Raw genomic sequence first — 15,868 nt, forward strand, 5'->3', positions numbered from 1 at the left:
GGAAGCTGTTTCCTAAATTTGTTTCTCAGTGAGACATGATAGCGGCGGGATGTGAGATGGCTCATTTCAAGTGTGAAATAAATTACCAAATAAGGAGAGTGGGTATTATTTAGGCAGAAATTATATTTGCAACATTTCAAAACACATCTCCTCCATCAAAAACTCTCCCACATAAGTGATTCACACCACTTCCCAAAGTTCTATAGACTATCTAAAGAAAAAACAACTGCCAATGGCTAAGGAACAAACAGCAGCATTACTCTGTCACAAGATGTTCTCACAGAAATACACACCAAGTATTCTTATCAGTGCCCCTCTGGAGTTGTCTTAAGGCCAGATAAAGTGTACAGCTTAGCTGCAACTGGAGTGGGCAGTGAGCATTGAAATCTGAGGCTTTAAAAAGGTACAGGAATATTAAGATGTGCTGTTGTTTGAATGACAAGGTTGTCAAGGCAGGTCCAAGATGGGACAGCTGTCTCTCTGTCACCTAGACTCTTCTCTGGGGGAAGTTGGACATTGTGGTAGGTGATTCCTGAGGAGGACATTTCTGGTGGGGCCTCACCTTCCTTAGGAGAGGATCATAATGGATATCACAGAAAATGAGCAGATTGTGGGTCAGTGCATTTGGAGGTATTGGCAATCTTCTTGGTCCATAACACAATAAAAGAGAGCTCCAGAAATTTCAGGTGGGTGGATGCCCAGGTAACTCCTCCTTCCTAAGTAAACAAACACTCTTTTCCCCAAAGGGCTCCACAGTGTTCTCCAGAAGATCTAGCTCATCTAGCTATTAATAGTGATGTGACAATTGCACATAAACTAGTCTTCACAAGACAGGGGCACATTATGGCACAGTAGCCGGTATTTGGCACATGCCTAATAATCACATTAAAAGCTATTCTGCCCTCTATCTCATTAGTCTATGATGCCTGGTCTTAATAAAAAAAAAAAAAAAAGAAGAAGAAGAAGAAGTTCACTCTGTTCACTGTTTGAGAAGCAAAGGGGGGCTCTGGTTTACTCAAGCCCTGTTTAATTTAATGACTCATAAAGGACAAACTACTCAAATTTCAGTTTCTTGTGATCAAAGAGGTGATTGTCAACTCAGTGATTATTTCTGTTTGGTTCTTTCGGGTAAGTGACAAACACTCATTGGCTAGTTGTTGTTTAGATATGGAGGAATTTTAAAAAGCGGTTTGTTATTATTAATCCCTGACATGGACTGTCAGTGTGAGAGCTGACATGCCTGTGACTTACCCATGATACTGTCTGTCCCGTTGGCAGGAGGTGTACAGGAGGAGGTGCTGTAGTGGTTTGTGCCACTACGATGGAAAGTGGACATCGGAGGAAGACTGGAATTGATGTCTGCTGAGGAGTGTGATGGATAGCTCTGTAGGAAGAGGCAGGAGAAGGAGGCATGTTCAATCACACAAGTGTTAGGGGATTAGTTTCCTAGTACTTCTTCCACTGTTCTCTGGTCTGCAATAGAGACAGTGTTTACAATCTTAAAATAGCAAAAAAAAATGTACCTTGCTTAGATCTGACAGCCTTCATTTTTCAAATAAGAACATACATAGGTGCATTGTTTGCTTGGGTCTGTATCAAATGCAGACTGATATAATGGTGGCATGTGATACTGAGAAATGAACACAATCTCTAAATCTACAAATTATAGCTTAAACGCATTTCTAAGATTTCAGCAACATAAAAGACCATCATTACCATTACTTTTTTGCTACAGCCTATTAATCAAATGGAAAAGATTATGCTTTATAATGAACAAACAATATTCAGAGACACATGATTTAGGCTTCAATTCATCCTGACTTACTGGATAGCAAGTGGTAAAAAATAACCTGTTTCATGCTGATTCCTGGCAAGCTGGATCACCTTTATGAATCTCAGCAGCAAGAAGAAAATGGTAAATAAAAGAAAATTGTATAAAGCACTAATGATTCAATCTTTCTTTAGCCTAAAGCATAAATACATAAATACATAAAACCTTAAATTGTGCCTATATTGAATTAAAATTGAACCAAAAAGGAACTGAGCATAACTTATTTGATTTGAGCTCTTTCTGGACATGTTGTCTCCGTGTAGCTGACTACGGAAGAAAGAACATCTTTAGAGAATCATTTGGTTTAAGACTTGGCTCTGAGTTCAGTTACTATATTAGTTACCCAATTAAGTTACTTTTCTTGGGGCATATAACACAGCCTGAGAGGTGGCAGATTCATAGTTCTCTGTCTATCTGCTTACGTGAGGGTAGATCATTACAGAAACAGCAATCTATTTCCCCTTTTAGGATAAACAGCATCAAAATGATTCTCACAGCCTTTGAATGTGTTATAGAGACATGAGAGAAACCTCTTGAAGATAAACTTTTTCCTCATCTGTAACATATTAAGGGGATATGATCATCATATGATTACTGGAGATCCTGTTAAAACTGTTTAATTTAAAATCAGAGAAAGCATACGGTATCTACATTCAAGGGTACCTGAGCCCAAGTCTTTGCCCACTGGAGTCAAAGTGGCACAGTGTGTTTCCCCACTGACAAGAGAACCATGTGCTCTAGTCTGCAGGGTGTGCTTACTCCTTCCAACATCCCCACGACCCCTGCTCTGTGTGCCTGATGCTCCAAGGTTCTGTCCCAGGCCATTTAGTGATCAGTGTGCTGCCTTCCCTTGCTGGCTTGTTCAAGTCTATTTTCCCCAGACTGTAAGCTTGTTAAGGGTGGGGACTGGAGCTCACATCTCTGCTTCTCACACCTGGAGGGTAAGCATTGAATTCTTACTAACATTAGAAGCTCAATGAACAGCGTGTCATCAGTTGGGTTTTAATAAATCTGAGATGCACCATCTAGGAAATAGATGCACATTTCAATGATGTATGGTGGGCTTTAAAAATATTTGCTTTACTTGTACAAAAGACTATATTGAAAAAGTAGATGGGATACACTTAAGTTTTCCAACTTGGTGCCAATGCCTTTCAAATTTTTAGATTTTGTGGACCTTTTTTCTTGACCAAAAAATTATTTTGGCTATTTTTAAAAATCATTTCAACTTGTCAACTGAAATCCCCACATAGCCCATGTAGTTCTTCCTGAAGAACAATAGTTTGGGCCTCTTGCAGTCAGAAAGACTAGCAGGGCCAGTCTCTTGGTTCCTTCCTCCAGCTATTCCTCTGTCTTGCTTGCTATGAAGGTGTGAAAGGACTGAAATGAAATGAGTGGTTTTCCATGCCCATTGTTTGTTTCGTTTTTTTGCTTTTGATACTCAGTATCTTTAGAGCTTATGGATGGAGCCAGTGGTAGAAACATTGGCAATGGTGATGTTTTCTATTGCTCAAAATGAGAAGAACAGACAGAGATAAGTGCTATAATAAAGAGGAAAAGAAAATAGAATGTGAAAAAGGAAAAAATAAAATAAAGTGAGACAGTGCCATTACCTCGCATCTACTTAGCCCTATTCCTTTATCAGCTTTTGGAAAACAAATCAGTCCAAACTATGTAAAAAAATGAAAGAGAGAAAAATAGTCATCCGACAGACTTAAATAACTATTAACAGTAAGAAAGTAAGACAGGAGAAAAGATGATCCTGTCAGTGAGACTTATGGGAAGCAGGTAAGGATCTGACACATAAAGAGTTAATGCTAAGAGAAGAATAGAAATAAATATTAATCCCCATAGATTTTAATGGAGAAACCAATGCAATCCATGATAAATCATTTATTTTTATAGACTCATTGAAAATTAGATGCTAGAAGAAATTAATGAGATTTATAACTAGATTATTTTTCAATGAGTAGTATCTTGAAACTGGTCACCCAGAGATGTAATGAATATACCACAGAGAACATTAGTGATATGTGAATGGTGTCTTTCATAGAGGATTCAGGGATCAATTCTAAGAGGTCCTCTTGGTCTCTTCCTCGAGCACTTACTGTGTGTCCTGCTGCTATCAGGGCATGAGGGAGAGAAATGAAGTGTGTGACTTTCCATGCCCACTGTTTGTTTATTTTTACTTCTGATACTCGATATATTTAGAGCTTATGGACGGAGCAAGTGGTAAAAACACTGGCTTTGGTGACGTTTTCTGTGCTCAAAGGGCTGGTAACTTGAAGATTAGCAAAATTTAATAATCAGCAGTATGTAACTAATAGCAAATCATATTTTTGGGCTACAGTAGGGTTTCGTAGTCTTGGTACTACTGATCTTTTGTGCTGGACACGTCTTTGCTAGGGTTCTCCTGTGTATTCCAGTATGTGTACCAGCATTTCTACCCACTAAACTACAGTAGCACCTAACCCCTAGCTGTCACAAGAGGAAATGCCACCAGACACTAACACATGTTCCCTAAGGGGCAAAAATCAGCCCCAGCTAAGAAGCACTGGGGAAAGGATTACTAAAAATAAAAGGCAACAGTACATCCTTTATGCTGAAATGCCAGGCTCTTGGGAGTCCTTCACTCTGTAGTGCAAAGACCGTGCCTAAGTCACACCAGACAGTGAGGACTCTATCCTATTTTGACAAAGAGCTGCCAAGCCATTCCAAAGTTAAATCTTCAACAATGGCCCACTGCAAAGCTTAACCACAAACTCCATTCATCTGGGTGATTTTGTGTATGTATCTGCAACAAGCAGTGATTAGTTGTTGGATTCTCTCATAGAGGCTGAAACCGTAAAGGGGATTTAAAGACTTAAAATTGGTGACTTTAACAGTTGCTACTGAAATATGTGGATTTTAAGCTTTATAATTACAGATTCTATTATAAGGTAGCATAAAATGATGAAGGCAATAATGTTGCTAAAGTGCTTTACCTTTAGAGATAATACTAATGTGGTCAAATCATATCCAAAATAAATCCAGGGACAACTCTCTTCTTTTGATTAAAGGGTCTCCTTTCTCAGCATGGAACTAGCCAAATGCTAGACTACATTTGTAAGGAGTTATGATTATTTTCAAGTGAAAAGACACTGACTGCTGCTGTATATTCAAATTATTTTCAATCAGTGTCATGTTCTTCAAGTCACTCCAGTGAGAGATTTTCATATGGTTAAATTCTGAAATTACAATGATAACCAGAGGTAATAATTCAATAGTTTCAGTCTCAGTGGGAAAACTCATTAGGATCCGTTACCAGGCACCTTATTCATTTACCCTCCGAAACAAAAACTCTATTCTCTGAGATTTGCCACCTGATCACTTTAAGATTGAAAACCTTAATTTTGGTGATAGATATGCTATGACAGATCTAGCATCTCATGCAGCCTATTGGGTAACACTTCAAAATCACCTTCTTGGTTTGTAATATTGTAGTGGTTCACTGAAACTTTTTCTAAAAAAGAGTATAGCTAATTTTCATGTTGGAATTACCTTTTTTAATGAACTGGGCACAATTTAATGATACCTCCCTTATGCAATGGACTTAATTAGAATAAAATCAAATCATTTAATGCAAAATTCTAGAGCACAATACAAAAAGAAAGAAAAGGACAAGGAAAATCAAATGAACAACTCTTCAAAGGATTGAATTTCCAATGCATTAGCAGAGTGCCAAAATCTTTTATTTGTAATTAAAACTTCCCTAGTTTTGATCATGAGTTCATAGAAAAGCAGAAAATGATAAGTGATAAATGGTTAGCCAAAAGAAATTCTAATGTAAAACTTTTTCACTCCACTATATCTAAGTAGGATGGGCAAGAAGAAAAAAAAATGTGAAATCAATGATCTCCTGTTTACTGAAAATGTGCTACAAATTGAGATACTTTGTGATTTACACACTTAAACTTGGGAGGTAATGGACCAAGGCTAGTTCTATTTGTACCTTTTGCCTCTCAGGAATGTAGAGGCTAACTGGACATTCTACATCACTATCATTAAATTCTTAATTTAGTTGGGACCAATTCAATGTGCAATTTCTGAGGCTATCACAAATCTTTTGCAGTCTTTCTGATCATCAGAGTAGGACATAAGAACCATTAATATATTTACAGTGGTTAAACAAAGGAGAAGGCAGACCAGGGACAGTATTATTTCCTTTATCTGAATAGAAAAAGAATATTAATATAGATATGAGAAGAAACAAGGATAAACTGCAAGATTAAGATGAGTGAGAAGAGTGACACAAACTCCAAAGGTCACTTGATCTGCTATGTCCTTTTCACATTTGCAGGGCTTAAAGCAGATAGACAGACAGACAGACAGACAGACAGACAGACAGACAGACAGACAGACAAAAGACTCAGGTTCCACCTGATCTGAATCCCAAATGCAACACATGATCTATGTTCCTTTCTTAAATTCACAAATGGATTCTGAACTATGGTAACTTATAGATCTTAAACATCAGGTGAGCTGCTTCTTTCAGCATACAGAAATATACTTGGATGACCAAATATAGTGTCAGCAGAGTGGAAAGTTTTCATAGTGAAAGACTTAACATGAGATAGTCCAGCAGTTTTTACTTCAAGTAGAAAATCAGTGGCAGATTGCAGTATGTGGAGTTAGAGTTAAAATATGACCAAACTAAACCTGATCCATGTGAACATCCCAGAGTGGTATTACTGATAAGAATGTCTAGGAAATACAAATTGTTTTCTTCAAGTGGATCACAAGAGGTCAAAGCTGACACTGAGGTGCTCATGTGTGATGCATATGATGTACCCTAAAAGTCCACTATCACTCTGATCTGCAGTGTATCATAGGTTCAGAGTACATAAAAAAGGACAAAGTGCCATCGTTGATATCCTGCAGTCCAAATACAGCATGTTTATGTACAAAGAGAAGATGACATGGTGATAAGGAAAGCAGAGAAACACAGAGAACACAAGAACAATGATAAAGAAAAACCCAAAGGCTTACAAAGGTGATGTGCTTCAGCTGAGTCTTTGATCACAGAGATGATATAGTGTAGGGATAATGGAGGAGGGCTACTTTTGCATTTATTAGCAAGATGCTTATATATCCACTTGGGAAGACAGAAGTAAGAGTGCATAAACTAGCTGTGTTATCCTGTTTCCGTGCAAGCCAGCCTTACCAAACGTTCATGTGGATGCAGGCTACAGTAGCTGCTGGACTGCGGAATATGAGAAGAATTGCTCAACATCCCTCCATAGCCAGGCTGATTCATCCCACTGGAGGAGCTCCAAGGGTCACTGCTGTGATGACCATCTGTAAGGGACAAAGAAAGCCGTGACTCTTCCGAGGCATTCAGCCTCGCCTTATAGAACAGGGTTTTTTCATACACTTGAAAATGACCGCCTGTTGTGGGCTCATCTTTGGTTGCTGAGCAGATTACATCAGAAGACAGTCATCGTTATCCCCCCCCCCTCGTGGTTCTATATTGTGAAACAAAAACAATGAACATAGTTAGTGTTCTGAGTAAAAATACAACTATAAAGCAGTAACAGAGCATGTCTATACAGAATTCTGTCAAGTCAGCAAAGCAAGGCCAAAGGAAACACTAATTAGAAGTTCCTGACCTCCTTTTCTTAGGAAAACCACATAAAAAGTTACTTTATTCCTAAACTTTGAGGTGAAAATAAAATAGTTGAAGCGGAGTTGGCAAGTTTACAAGTTTCAAAAGCATGTAAAGACACAAGCAATGAAATGCAAAGAACAACTCAGAAGTAAAAAGCTAGGTTTCATTTTTGTAACATCCATAGTAAGTTGAATTTCTGATGAAATTAGGTTACATAAGCCAGAGGACTTTCAAGTATACAGTACAAAGGTTTTTTTTTTTTTTAAAAATAGGTATAAAGTTATTATAAGCTTTCAGCAATTTTAAAAGTATTACATTCCATAAAAAATCTGAGAAACTCTGGATTTTAAGAAAATATTTATGACCTCTAAGAGGTTTTAAAGCTACATGAAATGGATACAAGTTGTTTTTAATAGAATGTCAATATTTTGTTGACACCAGAGTAAAAATATTCCTCTATTTTCTTTTCATTCTCTGGTCCTGTTGGCCTAGAATCACTATTAGAGGTCATGATTGTTTCTTTAACCAAGGAGCAAAATATGATATAAAACAATACAGAATTCATTCAATTTTTTTTGCTTAATAGTTGAACAAAAATTGAGTTCTGGATATATACCAGGTTCTCATCTGAGTATTAAATTTACAGCAGGTAAATTGGTAGCTCGTGTCACTGAGCTATCTCCCTGCCTCATGAAGCTGTTTTTCAGTGAATTTTTACATCCAGAAGTTAGAATTTCAGAACTGGACTAGCTTCAGAATAGAAAAGAATAGATGGTAGATTTCTTTAAGAACTATGCAAGCAAAATCACGCCTGGAACTGAGGTAGAAATTAAAGTTAAATACAAGAGGTCACAATCTGAGTTTAAATGTGCCCCGGTCTCTTCATAGCATTCACTGTAGCTCTATCTTGTTGCAAGCCCGGAACTGTCTGGGTGCCAGGTACCACCCCACTGATGGAAGCTGCGATGAGACAGCCGCAATGATGCCACTGTTCCTGCAGTCCTCAGGTGAAAACAGGTTTTGTTTGTTTGCTTTAAAGTTACTTACTGAATGTACTTTAGTCCTCAGATTACAGAAGTTCAAATTCAAACATGAAATTCAATCTGAAGTAAACTAAAATATACTGTATGTCTGATAAATGAGATGATACATCATTGAATACGAGCCTCTTGAAACATTCTCACACAATGGTGGCAACAAGTTTCGGATTGTTAACACAGAATAGTTGATGAAGACTATGTAAGTTGATGCAGACTTACATGAATTATGTTTTTCACAATAAATTAATATTTATCACAGAATGACACTGTGTAAATTAATTGTGCTCATCATAAATGTCAGCTCATATTTTTCTGTTTTTTTGCTTTTTGAGTATTCATATGTAAGGAAATGAATTTGCTCCTCTTAGTTTGCATTGCCTGTTATGTAAACACACCTATTACTTTATTTTATTTTATTTTATTTTTTATGGTACTGGGGATCGAACTCTGGACCTTGTGCTTGCCAGGCAGGCACTTACTCTGCTGAGCTATCTCTCTGGCCCTCCACTATTTTAGTCTACCTGGCTAACCCGGCAACTGCAACGTATGCAGTTCAAGAAAGCTACTTTCCCAGAAGATAGAAACAATCTATCCTGTCAATTTTCACAGTGAAAATCTGTTTTGAGTGTTGATTCCTTGAGGCAACAACACCTGTAAGACAATTTCTACCACCGCTCAAAAAGCAGGGAACTGATGCTGCAGTACCTGCTGGTTTACTGCAGAAGGCATGGCACTGACACACACAAGCGACTAGTTTGCCCTGTCCCTCTGGGAGTCACACCTAGAACAGGCCACAAAGACACAGGGTCCCTGAGAACAGAAACTCCATTACATGTGGAACACATTCTCTATTCCTGAGGGAACCACACAATTCAATGTCATAGATTTTCTTTCCATGGAATTTTGCATGTAAACTAGCAACCTAGAAAAACTAACACTCTGAAGTGAAAGAAGATATATCTTTTTTTTTTTTTTTGTGGAACTGGGGATTGAACTTAGACCCTTGTGCTTGCCAGGGAAGCACTTATTCTGCTGAGCCAAGTCCCTGGCCCTAAATCTCTCTTTTATCAGAGGAGTTTCTAGCATGTCCAGTGTAATCCCAGTCAGACTCAGTCAGACTCCAGACTGTTGGGGCTTTTGCCTCCTCTTCCTGTGACATAGCCCTTCTCCTAGTGGCAGAGAATGCAGTTCCATAGCTTTCCACACCCAGGCAATAGAAGTTCAAAGCTCTGCACCCAGGAGTCCTTGGTAAACTCAACCTTTACATACAGGCTAACTCGGCAAAAAGATCATCACATTTTAAAAGTTAAGTGTAGCAGTTATATCAGGGATGGAGGGCCGCGAAGATAGCCCAATGGCCTAAGCGCCTACAAAGGCAAGCACAAGGACCAGTGTTTGATCCTGCCACCATATGCCACACCAGCCTTGCCCCAGGCACGTCAAGCCAGCCACTGAGACCTGTTAAGCTGGCCACTGAGACCGGTGGTGCATGCCTGTAATCCTAGTGCTGGGGTGGCTAAAAACAGGAGGATCACTATGAGTCTGAGCTGTGTAATGGGACCTTGTGCCAAATATAATAATAATAATAATAATAATAATAATAATAATAATGATTTCAATTCCTAAAAAGAACATGACCTCCACTATATTCCATTTTATCTACTACCCTGTTTATTTTGCTCCCTACATCACATTTCAAGGCCCAACAGATTTCGCCATATATGAGGAAGAACCTTACCTTGCATGAAGAAGGAGCTAGGGAAAGTGCTGGCTGCTGGCTTTGAGGATGGGTAGCCTGGCGAGTCCCTATTGTAGTCGGCAGTGCTTGCTGATGGAGCATAGACCTGAGGAGGAAGGACCAATTTAATTTTGCTTTCCACATCGACCAAGGCATCTCAAGATTCACTATTTTTTAGGACCCCCAATTTCTGTTCCTATGCAGTCCCAATCTCTTAACTCTAGAACCACTGCTATTTTAGAACACAGCAAAACAAAAAAGGAAATGCTTGATATATTTGGGTGAACAACATAACCAGGTATTTTCTAGTCGCAGACCAACTTATTGCAAGCCATGTCTAGTTGTAAACATCCTGTGTTGTACCCTGCCCGTAGCATAGCCTTGAGTCTGAGCAGTCCCCATTGTTGTAAACATAGATGGCCCACAAGTGTGCGAAAGATGAAAGCAGAAAGACATGCGTGCATCAAGCCTTTCCCAAAAGACAGGAAACACTCTACCTTTTGATCACAATTTTCACTTTTGAAAGGAAGGAGGAGAGACTGACAGAGAGAGGAAAGGAGAAGGAAAGAGGGATGAATCATCAAGACCACAGAAAGCAATAAATATATCTTGGACGACTAAATTCCCATAGTGTCAGCTTTTTGCAGAGATCATGAAAAGGGCCATTAAAAGCCTGGATCTCCAAAGACCACAAACGATCAATGTGTACACAGGAAGAGGGGGGTCTTCCTTTTAGGACTTACTATATTTGTGTATACAATAAACTTACAAAGTGTGCCAAAAATCTAATTTACTTATATCTGTTTACTAATACTCATGAGACTTGGGAAACTAGTTCTTTGTAAAAATAGTCTGTATATTTTCTTGTTTATGTTTCCTTTAAACAGGGCAGCATAGTAGGAAAGTATTAATGCATAAGGTATAGTTTAATTGGTTTTCCCCCTTGCCTTTTCTGTTAAACATAATTTTTTAACCCCCATTTTCTGTTGCTCTAAAAGTTCCTCTCTCCAGATGGTCGGAAAGACTGAAACACTGTCATCCTCCTGATGAAAATGGATACCTTCCTGCCTCCATTTTGAAGCAGGCAGCGGCTTACAAAATTGGCAGTGAGCCTACAGTGATATTTACAGGTCACAGCAAAAGGAAAAGAAATTCACCAATAAACGGGCGACTGCGGGGTTACCAAAAAATAACTCCTATCTCGTTTTTACAGCACGTATTGAATAAACACCCTAAGAAAAATTATATAATTGCTCTCAGATCCCCATGAATCACAAACTAAGCATTAATAGGAGGTTTAGGATTTCACAAAGGATACGTCTGTAGGGACAGACGTGGGAGAATGTGTACACACAGCCACACATCACATAAATGCTGCAATCACCCCCACATCCTTGAAAGCCGGGAGGTCCTAGAGGTTCCAGAAAAAATCACACATTTTAGAAAACAAGGATGTTTTTTCCTAACTCACAAAGGGAGTTAAGGCTTGCATTTCATAGAATTTTATTTTGTAATTTTCTTCACAGGTTAAACTTATCAAGAGCAATTTGTTTTTATTTCCTTAGGGCTCCCAATAAGAGGGGGAAAAATTTTCAAGTATCTATAAGGAACAAATGCAGGACAGAAATCTAAAACTAAGTCAATAACCTAACTTGTGTCTAGCAAATTTCAATATTTTCTGAAGAACTATGTAGCAGTTTGAGAAACACTACTACATATATTTAGAGAACTATAAAGTGATGGCTTAAAAAGATGAAAGAAAACTGAAAATCAGATGACTTCAGTGATCTGCCAACATGAGCACAACCTGACCATAACACATCCACATGCTATTAGGCCGCTGCCTGTGCGCACAGTACACTTAGCCTTAGTACTACGTGTCATCCCCGGATGTAGGGAATTAATATATACATATTTATAAAATGCAAAAAACCCCTACATTAAGTTATTTTATGTTTTATAAAATGAAATTCATTCTTTTTATACATAGCTTCATTTTAATTATATATTTTCTTATATTACTTTTAAGTATGTATATTATTAATGTCAACACTACTTGATGACAACTAACAAGGTTCACCTTTTTTTTTTTTCCAGTTTTTGAATTCTTGTGGTGATAAGGAAATTTTTTTGTTAAGTTTAATGATTCATAAGAAGGCTACCCTGATTCTGAATTATGGTCACATTTAAATATCTAAGTGTAATATTATTTATTTCAAAATCCTAAATACTGCCTATGCAGAAAAGAATACCTACAAGTGCAAGATGTATTAATTAGGTACTTTCTAGTGTTACAGTCAACTGAAGATTTTAGAAAAGCTGAAAAATCTATTAACAGAAAATGAAACACTGCTTACAGTTTTTTAAAAAGTATTTTCTGTATATTTTATGAAATTCCTTTATATACTTCATTTTCTTACCTGAACAGTTGAATTTAAGGCAGCTCTCTGCAGTACTTTTATGCAAAATAAATGTTGCAAAGATCTATACTTTTTAAAAGAAGAAAGAGCTAATGAATTTATTTAGCTCAACCCCCTATATTTTTTAAATCAGGAAATTTAATAATGGAACGGGGGGAAAAAAAACCTGTTCCAGACAAATAACAATCCATTCTTTACTTCTCAACATTTAATAGGTATTTCTTTTAAAGATGATACTGAAAGTGTAAGGCATTTAAGTAAGCACAGTGACTATGAAGTCCACACTTCAGTCTACCTTTAGTGTTTCAATTTTTAATAACCAGGATGACCAGTGACCTGTTTTTTTTTTTTACTTCACTCAATTATTTTGTCAATTTCTCAATCAAAAGATTTCAAAGTATAGGCTTCAATAACATTTCAATAACAATATTAAATTCAATAAGAAAAGCTGACATCCTTGGGTTTCACTATTATTATTCTAGGTATGTAAAAACAATTATTAACATGATTGGAATTGCTTTTAATACCTACTACCAGAAAATCAGTCCAATTTGAAATGAAATAAAAATCCCAGGCTTTAGTACAATACACTGAAGTAACCCCAACAATGACATATGAGAAAAACCTAATGGAAAACAAAAATCCACACTTCAATTCTTTTTCAATAGGGTAGCTTAGGCAAAGGTGACTACTGGCATTCTCATTCTCCCCACAAGAGTAACTAAAGAAGTGTGAAATCTTGTTGCCAATGTGGAAATGGGGAATGCTGCTCCAAGCTCGCAGGGCATAGCTCTCTTACTGATTTGTTGAGTAACGGCCTCGTGGGAAACTAATAGCACAATACATTTTATAATAAAAAGGTGCCATCATCTTTTCTCTTACAATCTTGGATTTAAAAAGCATACAAAGAAATTACAGAGCTCTAGCTCACACTTAACACTGAACTGGTGAAAGTAAAAAGTAACTTTCATTCTACAGGTTTAATTTCTGTTGTAAGTTAAGTAGTACTGCTGAGGTGGCATTAGCTGCTCCATTTATTGTTTCCAATCGTCTTTTCTGTAGTCATCAAAGAAATAAAAGCATAATGCATTCTAAACAGAACCTCTAAATATTAACAAAGAAGAGAACCAAACAAGCACACAAACCAGAAAGCCCTGAGAGGGGAGTAAGTCTCCCTTTGATGCTGCCATTTTTAATAATGTTGGTCTGTTTCAATTATAGAAACATTAAAAATAACAATGATGGTCATTTGTTTGGGGCCTCCTGTGGAAGTTTTGTAGGAGGAATTACAAATGCATTATTTCTAATCTTCATAATGATCACACAGGGTGATATTATATTAGTAGTATTTCTAAATCATAAGACTTAATTAAGTATGGCAGAGCAGCGTAACGTGCAAGACCGAAGGAGCCTCGGTCTGGTCACACAAGTTTCATTATGAATGACAGGTGACTGTGGACCTGTTATTTTAACTCCTCTGGTATTCGGATTCCTACACATAAAATGGAGACCACAACGCATGCTATGCAAAGTTCTGGTAAGGATTAAATGGAACAATATGCACAAAGCAACTAGAATGGTATCTGACACACAATAAGCATTCAAAAAAAAAAATCAGCTACTGGGGCCTAGGTGTGTTGTTTTTATTAACTAGACAAACTCAATTCTGGAAGCCTAAGCCGCCTTTCCATATTAAAAATCTTCCAAGTGATAATGCAAGATTTAAATTAATTATCAAGTTATCTACATTCTAATAAAAAAGTTTCTTTATCTTAAATGGAAAAAAGAAAGACAGTATTTTGAGCTATCAAATGAAACTATACTTGGGTGAAAGTTTACAGAAATGATCTTATGGGATATGTGATTTCTTTCGGAAGGCAAAATGGACATTTATGTGGGACCAAGTGTCTGTTAAGAAAGCTGATGCCTGAAGGGGAAATGGTGACCCTGAGAGACAGGCAGAAGTGGCTTCAGTCCATGTGCACGGGGACATGTTACCGTGCAGGATAGGGGCGGCCATCAATTGCCCAGCTAACCCGCACTATTCTTTAGCGTTCCCCTTAGTGCTTCTTCAGGGGCGCCCTCTGGAGCTTATCCATCATACGCAATTTCCAAAGAGAATCAGAGTGACTGAAAACTTAAAAGTAAGGTTCAGATCCTTACAGTTTCTGTATGCCCAGAAACTAGTAAAATACCACAAAGCAGAATGATGCCAGATGCCCAAGTACTAGCTAGGCTTCTCACCTAACTCAGACCTTTGGAGAATGCACAAAGGTTCTCAACTGTAACAGGCACTGAGATGACCAGGCGCGTACTACTATGTGCTGGCGAAGTCCTGGGAGTTAGACACAGACCTTGCAGTTTCCCCTCATCTAATGTGGCCACTCACTCAGGGGATCTGCTCAAGAGCCACACAACTTGGTTGGTTTTTACAGTAATTTTTCAAAGACATGGGTCTCAATAAGAAGGAAGACTGGATTAAAGGTAGACACATTTCCACATTTAGAATAGCTGGGACAAGCACTCTGATTATCCTACGTGAACAAGGTAAAAGTTACCTTTCTAGTTGACCCACAACGCAAAGGGAAGGTACACTTGATGAGCCAGTCTCCAGACAGAAAATAAACAGATCTGGCAGAGTAGTAGAAATTACCATGTTCTGGAATCAGGCCAACTGGGCTCCAGTTCCAGTTCTCACAACTCACTGAGAAGACACAATGAATTTATTCCTCAGAATATGAGCCTCCTCACTTGTCAAAGGAGATATTCTTACTTTGAGGATCAGAGATGGTATTATGTCAAGCAAAACTCCCAACGATCAGGAGCACTACATAAATGGTACTCATATTTGAATCTTGTGAGAGTTATTCATTGCCTATAATTATTTTTAACAATCTGCCCATGAGGTTGGTCTCTGATATGGTTGTCAGCAGTAACTGCAGTTACTTGAATTAGACTTACTAAAAATAAAATAATTATTCAGCCCCTTGGTCACATCAGCCATGTTTCAAGTGTTCAAATACCATGGAAAGCCATAGGCTACTGTGATGGGCATCACCAACAGTCTTCCCACCAGTGCAAAACCTCTGGTGTACAACTGGTGTGAAAATGTTGACTTTAAGGAATGGTAAAACACTGAGTCTTATTTTTATTTATTACTTTTAGAGCCCTATGAACAATTATATATATATA

The 15,868-nt window shown here is 37.8% G+C and overlaps 1 protein-coding gene across 17 annotated transcripts in view; it reads right to left on the reverse strand.

Annotated features, from left to right (window-relative positions):
• Tcf4 (transcription factor 4) overlaps window positions 1-15,868 on the reverse strand; it is a 348,055-nt gene that overhangs the window by 39,821 nt on the left and 292,366 nt on the right. For all 17 annotated transcript variants that reach the window (XM_004623671.2, XM_023715119.1, XM_023715123.1 and 14 more), the window contains 3 exons: window positions 10,257-10,362; window positions 7,035-7,168; window positions 1,252-1,384 (listed from right to left, as the gene is read on the reverse strand). In XM_004623671.2, coding sequence (XP_004623728.1) covers window positions 1,252-1,384; window positions 7,035-7,168; window positions 10,257-10,362 — 373 coding nt within the window. The remainder of the gene's footprint in view (window positions 1-1,251; window positions 1,385-7,034; window positions 7,169-10,256; window positions 10,363-15,868) is intronic.

Source organism: Octodon degus, unplaced genomic scaffold (assembly GCF_000260255.1).
Source record: "Octodon degus isolate 3935 unplaced genomic scaffold, OctDeg1.0 scaffold00003, whole genome shotgun sequence".
NCBI classification, from domain to species: domain Eukaryota; kingdom Metazoa; phylum Chordata; class Mammalia; order Rodentia; family Octodontidae; genus Octodon; species Octodon degus.